Source organism: Ursus americanus, chromosome 7 (assembly GCF_024610735.1).
Source record: "Ursus americanus isolate L20-20 chromosome 7, mUrsAme1.1.p, whole genome shotgun sequence".
Lineage (NCBI taxonomy): Eukaryota > Metazoa > Chordata > Mammalia > Carnivora > Ursidae > Ursus > Ursus americanus.
This window is the reverse complement of record NC_142133.1, coordinates 67627821-67644522: the sequence shown is the minus strand read 5'-3', so window position 1 is coordinate 67644522 and position 16702 is coordinate 67627821. Positions and strand designations below refer to the sequence as shown.

Genomic DNA, 16702 nt, shown 5'->3' with positions numbered 1-16702 from the left:
GATCATACCACAGATTCTGTACTTATTTTCACTTAAATTCACTTTCAGCTAAATTACTAAAATACCTTAATTAGGTAGGAAACGTTTTAAAAATTAAATGATTTAAAGGGATTTGAAGCAAACAGTATTTCATGTCCATTCTAAAGGGGGTAACTGTGAGTTAAGAACACAAAAGCAGCACTCTGAGTAAGAGGAGGAAACATCAAGTCTTAGTGATAACCATTAACCAACCCTAGTGTGCTCGTTCTCTCAGAGCCTGTTAAACAACAAGAGGGATCACCCACCTCCATCCTGAATCAGATGGGCCACCAGTAAAACTCCATTTTAGAAGCACTATCTAGAGTAACTGAGAACTAGTGAGTAAGGCCAGAATGACAAAACCCCAATAAGGTTTAGGACAGAGGTCTGTAAGTCCCAATTCTGGTGCTGACAGATTCCACTTTCTTTCTAAGGAACAGCACCTCCTCTATCATTATCCCAAGTCGGCAGTGGTGACCTTCCAATGCACTTTCCAATGCACTGAAAGTACTGTGGAGATTCAAGGTGATCCCTACCCTAATAAGAAAAACATAAAAATCTGTATGGTGCGTAATAGTTCACAAAGCACTTCCGTATATTGCTATTTCATTTAATCGCCCTAAGACTCTGCAAAGAAGGCAGAGCAGATATTGTCAGCTTCATTTTGTAAATGAAGAAAGTAAAATTTGGAGGTTAAATAACAAACAGTTACACAGCTAGCAAGTGGCATTGGTAGGACTAGAACTCATTTCTCAGATTCTGAGGCCAATACTTTTCTCATTATATGTGTGTTAAAGATACCACAGTGTGTGAATTTCCTTAATGGAATAAAGGCCTGTCAAATGTCTCATCTTGAACCCACAGGCTTTGCTATGTGTCCTAGTGTGACTTGAGCAAAAGAGTAAGAATTACCACTGATCCTGTACATGAATATTACAGGGTCCAGTAGAACATAATTTCTTCAAATGATTTTAAATATTATACTATACTATATTAAATATTCCATCAAAAGTAGCCTAAAGGAGTGATTACTCCAGATGCTCTACTGTCTCAGCTCATCGCCTGTCTTCCTCCACGGCCAACGAGGCCCATTTTCTCTCTCACCTGTCGACTCACCTGGCCTTCCTTTGTCATCCTTTATTACCCAAATTCTCATCTCCAGAACGCTGTTTATTCTTGATCTGACCCAATCTCCCACCTTCCTCTCCTCAAATCCTTCCATTGCCTGGGAACTTCCTGTTTGTGGTCAGGAAGCTCCTCACCTATCTACATAGCTTCTCTGAATGGAAATTCCCTTAGCTCTTTGTCCTTTTGGCTGATCCCTCAGGATGCTACTTTTCCTCTATCTCTCTCTCAGTTTATTACCACACATTCCACTTACATCAGGGTGAGGGGATAACTAAAGTTATTTTCCTTGCTCTTCACTGCCATTTCCAGACCATTATCTCTCTTCCCTCCTCTGAAGTCATGCTTTTCTGAGGCTCATATCATCTTGCAACACTCCCCTCCTCTTCCTCTTTATTGTCACCTCTTGATCACCTGGTCTGATCCTCATTCATTAATCTTCACTACTCTCCAAGGTTTTGGCATCCACATGGATTCGATCAAAACCTCAACTTTCCTTTTTACTCCACTTAACTCACCATTTGCATTATTATACCTTGAATCCTGACATCATTAGAAACAGAACTACCACTGATTAAATATCTCATTCTTCAAACATAAGCTCTTATCCTTGAAGCTCTTCTTGGACCTGGTACACCCAATGACCCCATCACTTTCTCCTTTTTCATCGGCATCCTTTCCTCTCCTCACACCCCTTCATGTCCAGTTCATATTTCAGATTTCATCTCTGTAATTATTGTGTCAAGATCTGCAACTCCCTGTCCCTCCCTTGTTGTCATGTCTATTAAAACCTCAAACCTGTATGAATCTATGAACCTACTTCACCCTTCTTTGTGCTTTTATCTAAGCAGCTGAATTTTGGTGGGGAAAAAATCATACAATTAGGCATACTGCTTCCAATTTATTTTCATGACCTCCAACTTCACACAGGCATTCAACATTGCTCAGCACACCTACTGTTTTCCTCTACTAAGCATACACCCCCTACCCCCACTTAGATGTCTATTTCACGCCTACTTCTCTCTCTTGAAACAGAACTACCTAAACTTCCCTAATCTGGGAATTTGGGAGTTTCCAAAACTCCCTAATCTCACATCCATTCTTCTCATTACCAGCTAATAATTTTGCCTCATTAAGCCACCAGACTGGAACTCCCTCATCTTCCCATCTCAAAAATCAATAAAGCTTCCTGCATCTGCACCCAACTTGTAGTCTGGCTGGACTTATTCCATGTCCTCAACTACCCAGGAAGATTCCTTGTAATGGTCTAACTTGCTTCTGATTTTAAGTCTTGAAGCTGTCAGCTTCCTACTCTCCACAAGCAAATTTAGCTGCATTCACACTCATCTTTCCCCCATATGTTACACGCAGTCTTTTTATCTAATCCTTAGATCTATGCTCTGGATTATACTTCAATCTGGTTCCCCCGGACTCTATCAATTACCACCACCTTATATATTCAACCTCAAGCTCTTCCTTCCTTCCTCCCTCTCCCTTTTGTCTCCTTCAAGTTTGTGTGTGTGCGTGTGTGTGTGTGTGTGTGTGTGTTAAACATTTTATTTATTTATCTGAGAGAGAGAGAGAGAGTGAAAGAGCACAAGCAGGGGGAGCAGGAGAGGGAGAAGCAGGCTCCCCCTTAAGCAGGGAGCCCAACTTGGAGCTCCGCCCTAGGACCCTGGGATCATGACCTGACCCGAAGGCAGATACTTAACCGACTGAACCACCCAAGCACCCCCCCTTTTTTTTGCATCTAAAAAATAGTCTTAACAGAAAAAAATACAGGGAGTCACAAGTGTTCCTAGAATGTAGGATACATGGTTCTCTGCTGTTTTCTGACTAATTCCTTTCTACTTTTTTTCATAAACTCTATATATCAACCCTAAAATGCTGCATATTTTTTGAGAACATTCAAAACCATTCATTCACTCCACAAGTATTTACTGCCACCCACTAACGTTCCACGTATTCCTACAGGTGCTGGGAATTCAGCAACAAGATATTCGGCTTGGCCAGGCAATCACCGTTAAGACAGACATGGTCAGTTACCTCACCAGCTCTAGTCTCTCCATTCCCATTCCTCTGTCCTAACCAAAACCATCTCTTCCGCACGTAAGCATATGCCTCACAGAAAGCTGATACCACCTCCAAGAGTGGTCCTGATTATTTTCTCCCCAGCTTTCTTGAGATAAAATTGACAAATAAATATTGTATATATTTAAGGTATACAACTTGATGTTTCGATATTAATACACAATGGGAAATGATCACCATAACTCCATCAATTAACATACCTACCTCACATAGTTACCATTTTCTCTATCTTAGCAAAACTCAAGCATACAACACGATATTGTTAACTAGAGTCACCATGCTATACATCACATCTCAGAACTTATCCATCTTGCAAAACTGAAACTTTGTATCCTTTGTTCTTCAAGTCTTTCTTAAACCAAAAAAACCCTGTTTTCCTTTGACCTCATGCTTTCTTTGCACTCTCCTCCTAGAGCTGTTTTTTCACACTCACTCGGCCCTTCCTAACTCCCATTCATTCCTGATCTGCTGCAGTTCAGCTTTTGCTCACTTAACTAAAATGGCACTTTCAGAACAGCTCTTCAAAGGTCTAACAATTCCATGGGTATTTTTCATCACTATGTTAACTGACTGCTCTGCAGTGCTTTGCAGTGATAACTATAGGCCTCTTTTCTTGCTGTGACAGCAGTCTCCCGGCCACTCTCATCCCCTCTTAGTTTTAATCCTAAATTGCCTCTGATGAAAGTATCAACAAGCAGTGAAAGGCTGGAATGCAGGAAGCAGAAGGAAGAAAGTAAAACAAGAGACAAGAATAATCTGCTGGCCTGTGGAGAATCAAATGCTAACTGAAATAATCAGACTTATGTGTGTGAGTGCAGCCCACAAATTAATCATCAAACCTCATTATGTAGATGAAAAAATGTAGGGTGACATTTCTGTGCGATTTATAGCACAAGTTCTAAGACCAGATAATCCGGCCATTCATGCTACAACCATAAAGGAAAGGCTGACACCATCTTTCCAACTTGCGCTACCTTTGCTTAAATAACAAATGAGTTCTACTTATTATGTTCTTGTCTTCACTCTGTGTGAAGACATATACATATATATGCAACAGCCCTACTGCTATAGAATGCACAGTCAAAATCTAGGGTCAGCAAGAGCCAAATACAAAGCACCTTTCTTTAAACTACATTAAAACAGAAATTCATTGAGTATTTGAAATACTCTGTGCACTACGAATGACAAAGTGAGCTATTTATTTATGCATATGATTTAAACATTTTTTATTTGAAGTGCAAGCATGTCTAAACATGAGGCCTGGTAACTAGACATAACTAAAGCTGCCCCTGCATTATTGGTTCTCTAAGATTTTTCCTTCTAGCAGTATTAGGAAGCAGCCTGGTATATACATGACATAACCTCGCCCTACATTTCAGAAGGAATAAGTTTTATTTTAAACAATGATTTTCAGTGATATGGGTAAATGACTTAATCTTACATTCCCTTAGCTTTCTTTTAAATTTAATCAGTAATCATCCCAGCAGTTAACCCAACACACAGGGATGTTGTAAGGGAAATAGGTAGTTATTTCTAAGTGTCTTGAGCTCCTCATAAGACAGGTTACTCCGGGCAACCCTACGAATTTCTGGCATTAGACTCAAACAGGCAGTTAGACAGCAGAAGGGTATTCAAGCAAACAGAAAGAAAAAAGGTTCACATTGTGTATATTATTTCAAACAAAGATACTCAGATAAATGCAAAGAATAGTCTAGTTTTTAAGAAAAGAAAACAGTAAAGTAACTCAAAGAAAAGAAGCTAGATATTAGAAAATAACCTTAAGTAAGAGGAAGAGGTTGTTGAGACAGCTTAGCAGAGACAAAAGGCACTGCAGAACAGAGTCATCCATATTCCCACACTGTAAGATAAGGCAGATAAAAAGCCAATTAAACTATGTACAGATTTTTAAAAAATTATGTAGGGAAGATAACTTGGCTGGCTTATCTGTCCATCAATGACAAATTATTGGGTTTTCTTTAAAATTTTTTCTACAGAATATATGCTCATGTAAAATGTATTAACATTATTCACCTAAAATTTCCCCTCTGTAACTGAAGCCATCATGGTCTCTTTTCTTTATAATGTTCACTCTATAGTTGGTGTAATATTATTCTAAATAAGTCAGCAAAAGTCACATGAAAAGATAGATAGCTGTGACTATTCCCAAATTGGAATGATGTGCCATCAGTCTGGATTTTACCTTTTAATACTTCTTCTGTAGGTGTGGCTTCAGTATACAACTAATACTGCACAGAATGGTAAGCATACAGATGTTTTGGACATCTGCTCTGCCACTGCAGCAAATAATGAATCGTGAACTTAACTTTCATGCGAAGTTCAGAGTGCCAAATTACGCTTTGGATTTCACTGATTATTGCATTACTTCACAAAGGTTAATTATAACAAAGAAACAGACATAAGAATTTAGTATGTTATAAAAGCCTCTACGTTAGAACTATTTTAAATATTTTTCCGTATCTACCATCTTAGAATTTTGCCTAAGGTCATGTTGGCTGAGATCCAATTTTCTATACTGACAAAGGCACTTACTCTTAAAATGTACAGATGCCGATAAAAACAGTCAAGAACTGGAAACCATGGTATATCACCGGTTTCATTATATGACAATGTTTATAATATCTACAGAGAACATGAGAAGCAATCTTGTAATCCTGGTATAGCTCAAATTATAAGTTAAATTATGCAAATATACTACATATAACAATAACAGCTTTTGTTACTCATTCCACTAAATCAAAATGAGGAAGATAAGAAGGCAGCTAACTAAAAATGAATATAATAGAAGATAAATACCTTTAGTTGATTGTTAAATGAATCCATTTCAGATAGCTTAGATGCAGTTTCTTTTTCAAGAGCGTCTAATTGTTCTTTAAGTCTTTGGCATAATTCTTCCTTTTCCAATGATTTTTTATGAAGCAAACCAATCCCTAAATCTGAAATACAAACATCAGATAGTTTACATTTGGTAGAAATTCTTCTGTCACTACTGGTAGCTGACTTTTACTCTCACAATATATCTTAGTCAAACTCCTACCATGTACACCTTAAACTTACAGAGTGATGTATGCCAATTACATCTCAGTAACACTGGGAAAAAAAGACATATAAATTTAAGATTGCTCCGTGGTAGTCTACACGATGGCTATTTCATAATTTACCTAACTATTCCCGTTTGGACTGCCATTAGGTTGTATTCTAATTTTCTACTATTTACATAAAAATGCTGCAATAAATATCCTCGTACCTGTATTTTAAACCACATGTTAAAGTATTTTACGTGGCTAGGAGGTGAAAGAACTGCCATGTAAAAGGATTTGAACACTTTAAATTTGACAGAAACTGCCCAACCATCTTTCCAAAAAGGTACACTAACATAAAATGACACCAAAGTACTTGTTTCTGCAAGTACTCCTCCTCAACACTGGTTACTATCAATCTTTTTTTCATTTTCTCTAATTGGCAAAAAAAATGAAAACTTATTGTTATTTTAATTTGTATTTCCTTGATAAACAACTGAAATCAAATCAACACCATTCTAGGCTTATTTGCCACCCTCCTGGATTGCCTCACCCTATCCACTGCCTTTTTTCTTCCTGTTGGGTTGTCTTTATTTCTGATTTGCAGCAGCTCTAAATTCCTGTTGTACTGTATTTTCAATGCTGTACTGTTTATGATGTCTTTCATCATGAAAAAGTTCATTTTTATATAATCAAATCTGAATATTTTCCTTCATAGCTCTCAGTATTATTTGAAGAAACAGAAATTTCTTGATGCTGAGATTATAAAAATATTTTACTTTGTTTTTATAACAATTTTTCTAGAGGTATTTTTTATGTTAATCCTCTTAGTTTACCTAGAATTTATTTCTGTACAGAGTGAGGTAAAGAGCTTCCTCACCTCCCTTTCAGAGAGTCAACTGTCCCCCAGATCACTTTTTGAAGTAAGAGTGATTACTGAAAGCCCATCCTTTCCCCACCAGTGTTAAATGCCAACTTTATCATATCCTAATTGTCATATATATACAGGCTTGTTTCTAGACGCTCTATTCAGTTCCACTGTTCTATGTTTTCCTTCTGATCAATAATATACTACTTCAGGGACTAGAACTTTCCTAACATGTTTTTAAAAAAATTCTTTTAAACTCAACCAATTAACATATAATGTTTTATTTGTTTCAGGGGTCCTAACATGTTTTGATACCTGGTAGAGCTAGTGTCTTTCCCCCCACCAATGTTATTCTTTTTCGAATCTTGCCCAATCTTGCATGTTTTCTCTTTTGGGTGAAACTGTGAATTATGTTGCCATGTTTCATTTAAAGAAACCTGAATGGAACTGAATGTATGGGATGAAGCAGTAGAGAATGACATCTTTACAATGCTGAGCAAATCATTCAGGAACATAACATGTACCTACTTATCCAGGAATCTTTCATATCTATCAGTAAAATTTTATAGCTACACATTTCTTTATACATAGCAATGAGAATGCTAATGTAAATGAGACCTTTGTTCATGATATTTTCTAATTAAGTACTTTTGATATGTAGTAAAAGTTACTGATTTTTACATGCTCACTTTTTATCCAGACATCCTGCTAAATTCTAATTCTCTAGCGGCTTTCCAGTATTTCGACAAATATTTTCTCAAGAAATTACACATCTGCTATGTGCAAGGCACTATACTATGTTCAACAGCAGGGGAAAAAGAAGGACAAGTCATGGGTCCTAGCCTCAAGTAGTTCAGAGTCTAGCTCAGTTGGGAGACAAGCAATGTGGAAAAATTCAGTTAATTTACATTCCTAGTACTCTTCAAAATGAGCATGATGAATAATGGATGTTTCAATACTGAATCTGAATACAGCATATCTATGAGCCCCATGTTAGGTAACTGAAAATCAAGAGAGGCAATGTGGTGGCACGGTGGGCTTTGGACTCAGACAAGAATTTGAGAATGACTATTGTACCACCTTGAGCAACTACTTAATCTCTCTGAGCCTCAGTTTTGCTGAGCTGCACAATGGGAATAACAATACCTACTTCACTGGGCTGTTGTAAAGATTAAAGGACACAGTGCATGAAAACTGCCTAGCACGGTGCTTGGCACATGGCTGGTAATCTTCAGTGGCAACAGAGATGCAGAGAGGAATCTAAGGGATACAGAGTACTTTGCAAACTGCAAACAAAAGCTTCCTATTTTGAACTGATAGCTATAATAACAGGTGATTTGGATCACATTCTATAAGAAAGACTACCTCTACCAGGTCCCCAATAAGACATATTCTACATTCCATTCACAATCCAAATACTAAAACAACGAGAGTGATGCTATGCTTTCTGTGATTGCGCACATCAGGAGGGCTGGCTCATTCTGCCTCTGGAATGCCTGTGGGGGGGTGAGGTGGGGGTTGATACACTTTGAACAGCCAAGGAAACAATTATGTGCAAGGCAGACGGTCTGGACAGACTGTTTCAGTGGAAGGTGGGAGACATAGCAGGAACAGTTTACAAAAGTAAATTCTCTATTCCTGATGTTTCTTCCACATAAAGGGCCCTTCATTAGGACCCCATTCTCAGCTTCTTTCTACCCCTTCAGTAACTGGTGAGCTCAAGATAAGGACCTGGGCATACATAGCCTAAACTCTTCCAATCCCTGTGTTCTTGAGACTAAACTGCCCACAGGAAATCTGTTCTACTTTGTCATACACCTAGTTGTTACAGGGATGGCTGTCCCACTCACAGGTAAGCCAGGCTGTCCAATATCAGCTTTACCAAAAATGAGGCAATATTTTGGTCTCTCATATGTCTTGCTCCTTTGCCTTATTTCTCTATTTGCTCAGAACTTGGGCAAAGATGACGGATGTTATTTACTGGACTTCCTAAAGAGCCAGAAGTACAATAAAGAGCCCTGGAATGGAAAGACTGACAGATACTCAAAGGGAGACATTTAGGATACTTCAGTTACTTCTAACATGGTATTTGCAGATTTACTTTTCTCTAAGTAAACCTTTCTTCTGTTGTGTTGTTACAGGCATGCTAGCCAACATGGAGATCTTTTTTTCAGTATCCTGGTTGGGACTTGGATCAAGAAAAATGTTACATTCCATAAATTATCTCGGACTATTTTGTTCCAAAGGTGTCAGAAGGCCAAACTGGTAAAAGTCTTTATATGAATCAGTTAGGTGATATGAAAGGTCTGGGAAGGGCATTCCATTCTGCTTAGGCCTAACACTGCTCTACACTAGCACCCAGAATCTCACAGGTGTGGTCCCATGGTAAAATCTCCTGAACCATTCTTTACCATTAGTGTAGGATTTTGCCAAAATGCACGTACAGCCTTGTGTTAGAGCCAAACCTAGATCTGATTTAATTGTAGTCTAACATTTTATTTGATTGATATTTGAAACATCTAAATAAAATGTAATCAAGATAGGAAGTCATACCGCAATAACTACTTATTTCATTTTTATTTACTTTTTATCGCTAAAAATGCTCTAACATCTGCGATTTTTTCACATTATCTTGAAATTTTTAACTACAGACAAGAAATGCTATGTATAAGAGAATAATGCTATTTTAACAAGTAACAGAGTATGACTGGTACATTCAGAGAACAAAAGAGGTAAAACAAACCTTAGAGACTTACCAGGTGTGTTACCGAGTTGCATGTTCTTAATTCTTTCATTTAATAATTGCTTCTCAGGTACCAAATAGATAAGCTTATTTTGATAATCCTTATTTAAAAAAAAAAAGTAGCGCCTGATTAAAATTCTGTTATGTTGTCTGAGAATTTTTTTAAAACTTAAAAACATGATTTAATCACTCTTAAAACTTAGTATGGGAATAACACGTTGCTGTAAACTGCTTACGATTTATGAATAAATTAGAATGGAATTATGCATGATTTAAAATACAAATATTTAAACATAAATCCATTTATGAATGACTGGCTGGAGAAAAGGTGGTGAAGAAAGTCTTTGTTAATGGGGTGTGTCTAGAAGTCTTACAATTTTCAGTGTACTGATGGATGTCAGCAGGCACAAGGTGAGAGGTGCCTTTGCTATCTGCACTAAAGGGTATTTGTAAGCAGGTCATGACACCCCAGAATGAATATCAAAGAGAAACTAAAAACTCAGGAATATCTAAGGAAGCAGGTTTAAATCACACAGGAAATGTTATTTGGCCCCTGTCTGTACCAGCTATGACACAGAAAGACGACTTTGTTAATTGCTAGTCCATACAGAAACAGAAATTTGGTAAGAGGACTCTAACGATGCAGAATGCTTCCAGAGTCCCTATTCTGCAAACCATGATAACTGAGCTAGACCCTGCTGCACAGGTAAAGAAGATTACTAGGTCCCTGAGGGACACACACAATCAACACTCTTACTACAACTGTGAAAGAATAACGTTCAGCCAAAATTTCCTAAAGTAGCAATAAACTTAGTTTAACGTATAGGTATATCTATACATTTATTAAAGACTTAAAAGTCAAAGTGATAAACATCCATTTATGTACAAATATTCAGCAGAATTTAGCCAGATGTCTAGTAGAGCTTCAGGGGGCATGTGAGTTTCCTGATATTATATACAAGATGGTGTATATTTTATATCCTTCTAGGAATGAAGTCTATCAGAGACCCAGAAGGGTTCATCACCCCAAAATGAAAACTGTTCTATGAGGAAGAATTATTAACAACTGCTCACATTTATGGACAATTCGGCAGCAAAGGACTAACCTGAAGTTCTTGCTGGAGTTGCTTGATTTCCATAATTTCCAGGTCACACTGCTTATCTAGAACTTCCAGCTCAGTCTTTTGAGTTTGTTTTCGGAGTCGGACATCTTGAAGTCTGCCTGAGATCTGCTGATGTTTGCCATTCTATAGGAAAAGCATATAAATATATGGTAACATAAAATGCTAATAGGAAAAGCTCCTATCAGGAGAATCATATTCTTATTTAAACTTTTAAATGTCATTTATCATTTATACTCAGTCTAGATAAATATCTAAAACTAAGTGGGGGGGAGCACCAGGCTGGCTCAGTCTGTAGAACATGTGACTCTTAATCTGGGGGTCGTGAGTTCGAGCCCCACATTAGGCATGGAGCCTACCTAAAAATAAATAAATAAATAAAACTAAGTGGAATGTGTTCTAAGGTTGTATCTGTTAGCTCCAGACAGAGTTATTATTAGGAAGAAATGTACCATTCTCAGAGCATAAGAGCCCAGATGTTAATATGAGCAAGCACAAACATAGCACACTGAATTTTTTCTGAATTCAGCAGTTAGACATTAATTTATAATATTAAAATAGAGATAGTCTCAAAGAATAATGAGGAGAAATAAACATCTGCATGTGACTTTCAGCATTACCATCTCTAAGCTTCTATTTCTATCCTCCACATTGCCATCTAACTTCCTCTAATTAAACAGGGGCCAAGAGGGCCTTTTTGGCCACAATTCTCTTCTCCTACACCAAATATTCCTTTCCTCTTCTTCTGAGAAGTAGGGGGAAAAAACAAAACAAAACAAACCAGCAGAGATTCTTAATGGAGGCTAAGGAGAAGAGTGAGGTGCTATGGGCTGAAATGTATCCCCCCAAAATTTATATGTTGAAGTCCTAATCCCCAGGACCTCAGAATGCGACTGTATTTGGAGCTAGGGTCTTTGAAGAGATCATAAGGTTAAATAAGGTCATATGGATGGGCCCTAATATAACCTGACTTATGACATGAGAAAATTTGGATACAAAACAGACACCAGAGATCCACAGGCAGAGGAGGGGCCATGTAAGGAAACAGCAAGAGGGCAGCCATCTGCAAGCCAAGGAGAAAGGTCTCAGAAGTAACCAAACCTGCCGACATCTTGATCTTGGTCTCCAGACTCCAGAACTGTGAGAAAATTCCTTTCTGTTGTTTAAGCCCCCCCAGCCTGTGGTATTTTGTTATGGCAGCCCCAGCCGACTAATACAGCAAGGCGAGGAGGAAAAACGAAGCTTAAAAATCACTGATAAAGTTTTTACTGAAAAGAGTTTCATATTTGAGAAACACATGCTAAAAGGAATAAGCTATGTCCACCCTAGCACTCATGTCCCCATCTTCAGCACGTATAGGCCTGGACCTTCCAGATGCTGCATATTAATGTGCGCTACTGCTTGGTATGCAATCCAGGTTCTCAGGGAACACAATCAATCTTAAGGTTCCCTCTTATTATACTTTTAAGGAAAAACATAGTCAGACAGCAATCCAAGTAGCTACACAAAGAAGTTGAAGATTTTTAGGCCTGTTTTGTGGTACTATGGCATGAATACTAATTGTGGTATGTTTTCCCATCCATTTCAAGGCATAAAATAGTACCTTTATGACTACAAATGTTGTGATTTTTAAAAACTTTAATTTCAAGTCATCAACCAAATAAAATGTTAGACTCCAATTAAAGAAGATCTGAGTTTGGCTCTACGACATGGCTACACATGTATTTTTGCAAAACCCTATTATACTATCGGGTCAGGCTTATGGAATCTAGGGTTGTAGCAGAATAGAATGCCTTCCCTACACCCTGTCTATTTTCTCACCTTGTATTTACAACAAAGTCTTTTAAACAACTTGACTCTCTGACATCTGAAGTGTAAAAACTGGTAAGCATACTGGCCAATATTAGTGAAGAACCATAGGCCTGGAGAACTGGAAGGAATCCTAAGAGACCATTTAGATCGGGAGTTTCACATCATTTTTTCTTTCTAGCAGAATCCTTTTTTTCCAAACAAATCTAGTTAAAACTCTAAGAAAAGCAAAGCAGGTAACCGTGAAGCTTGTCTATCGCTGAGTCATGGGAAGTGCTGGGGAGAAGGGAGCATTGCCCTGCTGCTTTGGCATCCGCCCCCACTGCTGGTCACCCCTCTGCAGACCATCTTCTAGGCACCAATTTCAAAACTGAAAATTACTAAACTAAAAAAAAAAAAAAAAAAAATTACCGAACTAGTACAACTCTTTATTTTACAGATGGGCAATGCAAAACACAGAGAAGGGAAATGTCTTGCCCAGGAATACCTAGTTTGTCAGCTTTTTTTTTTCTTAAAGATTTTTATTTATTTGACAGAGAGACAGCCAGCAAGAGAGGGAACACAAGCAGGGGGAGTGGGAGAGGAAAAAGGCGGCTCCCAGCAGAACAGGGAGCCTGATGCGGGGCTCGATCCCAGGACCCTGGGATCAGGCCCTGAGCTGAAGGCAGATGCTTAACGACTGAGCCACCCAGGCGCCCCAGTTTGTCAGCTTCTGAACTGAGACCACGACATAACTCTCAGCATTCTGAGTCAGTTTGGTAAACTATATTGTCCAGACTGTTAAGAAGCACACATGAAAACATGACTATTTAATCACATGAAAACATAATGTATTCATGAGGTAGGGTTAAAAAACAATGACAGGGGCGCATGGGTGGCTCAGTAGGTTAAACGCCTGCATTCAGCTCTGGTCATGATCCCCCAGTCCTGGGATGGAGCCCCGCGTTGCTGGGGCTCCTGCTGAGCAGGGAGCCTGCTTCTCCCTCTGCCCCTCCCCCCCACTTGAGCTTGAGTGCGCACACTCGCTCTCTCTCACGCATGCTCTCTAATAAGTAAATAAAATCTTAAGAAAAAATAAAAAACAAGGACACTTTTCAACAGGTAACTCTAGCATCATTCAGAGAAATTTCACTTAAACTTCAGCCATACCAGTGCTTCCAAGTCGAGATGAAGACTCTTCTTTTTAGAGTTTAATCTGACAATTTCTTCCTGTTCTCTGTTCCTTTGATTGAGAAGCTCCTGTCGACGAATCCTCTCCCATTCTAAACGACGTTGTCTTTCAAGTTCCTGTTTTGCTGCCTGAAAATAATGAATTAAATTAAATGTTTAAATTAACAATTTTGCATCACTCAAAAACTGATGGGATGACAAAGATAAAGGTGAGGCAACATTTAGCACTTAGTGGGCTTCAGGGCCCAAGTTAGGAAACTGGGCAAATCCAGTTTTATCAGTAGGCCTAACCTAGAGACGTCCACAAAAGCAGCATCACCCATCAGACTTTTTGATTGCTTCATGGGACCACGTTTTTGCCTGTAGTTACTTTTTTCTTAAACAAAAAGACAATTTCAGAAATATAAATGTTACTAGGAATAACTGCACCTTTATTCTGGTATCAGGGAAGAAAAACCCTTCTCCTGACATTACTTCAGTGTCATTATGATTTCTGTGCTCCGTCCTAAGGCCCTTAAAACAAAGCCAGTCCTCCTAGGGACACACACAATAGCATTTATCCCAAGGACCTGTGCAAGCCCACCCTCGTGCTTCCCCTCCAGACCTTCGACTCCCCACTCTCCGCTTTCTGCTCCAACTCCGTGGCCTCTCACTCTGGATGCTAAGCTTACTTTTGTTCATGCCCTGCCTGGATGGACTCCTTCCTCTGGCTCACCAACCTCAGCTCCTCACTCAACTCAGCTTCGCAATCAGGCCTCCTTTGAATGACTTATCACCTGTAGACATGCCTTTTCTACCCATTTCCGGCCCTGAAAACCCTTCCCAACCAAGGGCCCTCTTCCCCTCCACAAGGGAAGGAAGGGTCAGAGTTGGAGAGCATAATAAGTAAGAATGAATGATGCAGAGAAAGAGGCACAACAAAAATACCCATTTTTAAATCAAATGGAATGAAGCCACTTATTAAATATTTTCTGAGGAAACAAAATAACTTAAAAATAACCTCTCGTCTTTCTATCTCTTTTCTCCTTTCTTCCTCCCGCTGTCTCTCCAATTCCCTCTGCTTCTCCAAGCGTTTTTCTAATTCAAGTTGTTTCTTCCATTCTTGCTCCTGTAATTCTCTCTGTTTGCGCTCCCACTCTTCCTTTTCTTTCTGGGCTTTTCGTTCGGCCTCCCTCTGCTGCTGCTCCATCAGTGCCTGGCGTCGCTTCTCCAGTTCCACGTTCCCTCGCTCGTAGTTGGCCTTCCGCTTGTCCTCAAAAGTAACTAAATAAAGTATATTGTAAGTGCTCTCACATGAAGAGCCCAAGAACGTGGTCTCCAGTTTCAACACCCTCATGCCTTGTGATCATTTGAGTGCTGTTATTCTGTGGGTATTTCCCCAAGGGTAATTTTAACGCAAATGTAAATAGTATTTACTTTTGTCTAAGAGTATTCATTTTTGGAAAACAAATTTCTAAGTTTGAATCCATCTGAGAGAGAGAAATAATTTTACTATTCCTGCCAATAAAAATACTTTCCAACATTTTTCTCAGCATTTTCTTCAAGGACAAACAAAGCTATATGGTTACATACTTGCTTTATTTGATAGAGTTCATTGACTTTTTAATACTTTAAAACATCTACATATGTACCTTTTCAACCAATATTCAAACTTTTCTTTATAGCTAAAGATTTCATCACAAAGCTTGCTGCAGTGATTTTTCCTAAAGTGGGAGAAACATTCTAACTACGATGTCAGACTCTTGCCAAATACACACGCTGTATCTTCTTCCTAAATACACTTCTCATTTTTTACTATCTTATTTTACTGCTGTCAAAATCCAACCCATTTGTCGAAAAGTTTTCTCTTATAGCATATAAAATATTAAGAATGTAATGATTCTAAATACTCATTTACATCTCAAGGTAAAATTTAAGAGAACCCACCGTCAATATACAACGTAGACACTCCAATGTTACCTGGTAATTTTTTCTGAGGTTCCTCTTCTTGAATTTTCTGATAGGAAGGCAGAGTTCCATTAACAGAGTCAATCTGCTTTCCTCCTCTAAGAAAAGCAGACAACAAATGAATTTAGCATCACGCAGTCTGGGAATTTCTAGACTATATATAGAGCTATACTACCAATGACTAGAGCCATTTAATATTCACAATGCAGTATTAAAGACATTTAGAATGCAATATGGTCTAGAGTTACAGTGTATAGCAGCATATGGACTGTCTAGCCAGAGAGATCTGGATTCATATCACGGTTTAGCTGACTGCTGTCCGTGAGCGAGTGTATTATTAATCTCTGTAGCTGTTGGTTTCCTTATCTATAATATGGTGGAAACACACCTATTTCTATACCTTCCTGGTGTAACTCATTAAATACCAAAATCAAATGGCAGTGTCAATGTTTAACTTCCCACTAAACTAGAGCAGAGGCCTCAGGAGATCGCAATGTAATAATCATGTCTGCCCAGGAATCAAAACCACACCTCTTCACTTCAGGAGGCGCCCACCTGAAAGACGGAGGGACAAGCTCAGGAGGCAACGTCAGTGGCAACGGCTGTCCAGCTTTGGCCATGTCAGTGAGGTGCATAGCAAGGATGAACTCTTCAGCTTTCAGCTGCCCGTCACCATCAATGTCAGCCAGGGTCCTAAAGCAAATGTGTACGTTCACAGCTTATAAACAAAGTCTACTTAAAGTATTTTCAAAAGAGGTCAATATTTAATTTC

At 38.6% G+C, this 16702-nt stretch overlaps 1 protein-coding gene across 12 annotated transcripts in view; it reads right to left on the bottom strand.

Moving 5' to 3' along the window:
• The window catches only part of ITSN2 (intersectin 2), a 133243-nt gene that overhangs the window by 70171 nt on the left and 46370 nt on the right, over window positions 1–16702 (bottom strand). For 10 of the 12 annotated variants that reach the window (XM_087863815.1, XM_087863823.1, XM_087863822.1 and 7 more), the window contains 8 exons: window positions 16486–16623; window positions 15943–16028; window positions 14984–15246; window positions 13963–14112; window positions 10990–11130; window positions 9897–9984; window positions 6049–6188; window positions 5012–5092 (listed from right to left, as the gene is read on the bottom strand). In XM_087863815.1, the coding sequence (XP_087719941.1) occupies window positions 5012–5092; window positions 6049–6188; window positions 9897–9984; window positions 10990–11130; window positions 13963–14112; window positions 14984–15246; window positions 15943–16028; window positions 16486–16623 (1087 nt within the window). The remainder of the gene's footprint in view (window positions 1–5011; window positions 5093–6048; window positions 6189–9896; window positions 9985–10989; window positions 11131–13962; window positions 14113–14983; window positions 15247–15942; window positions 16029–16485; window positions 16624–16702) is intronic. The other 2 variants (XM_087863818.1, XM_087863824.1) reach the window with 1 other exon arrangement.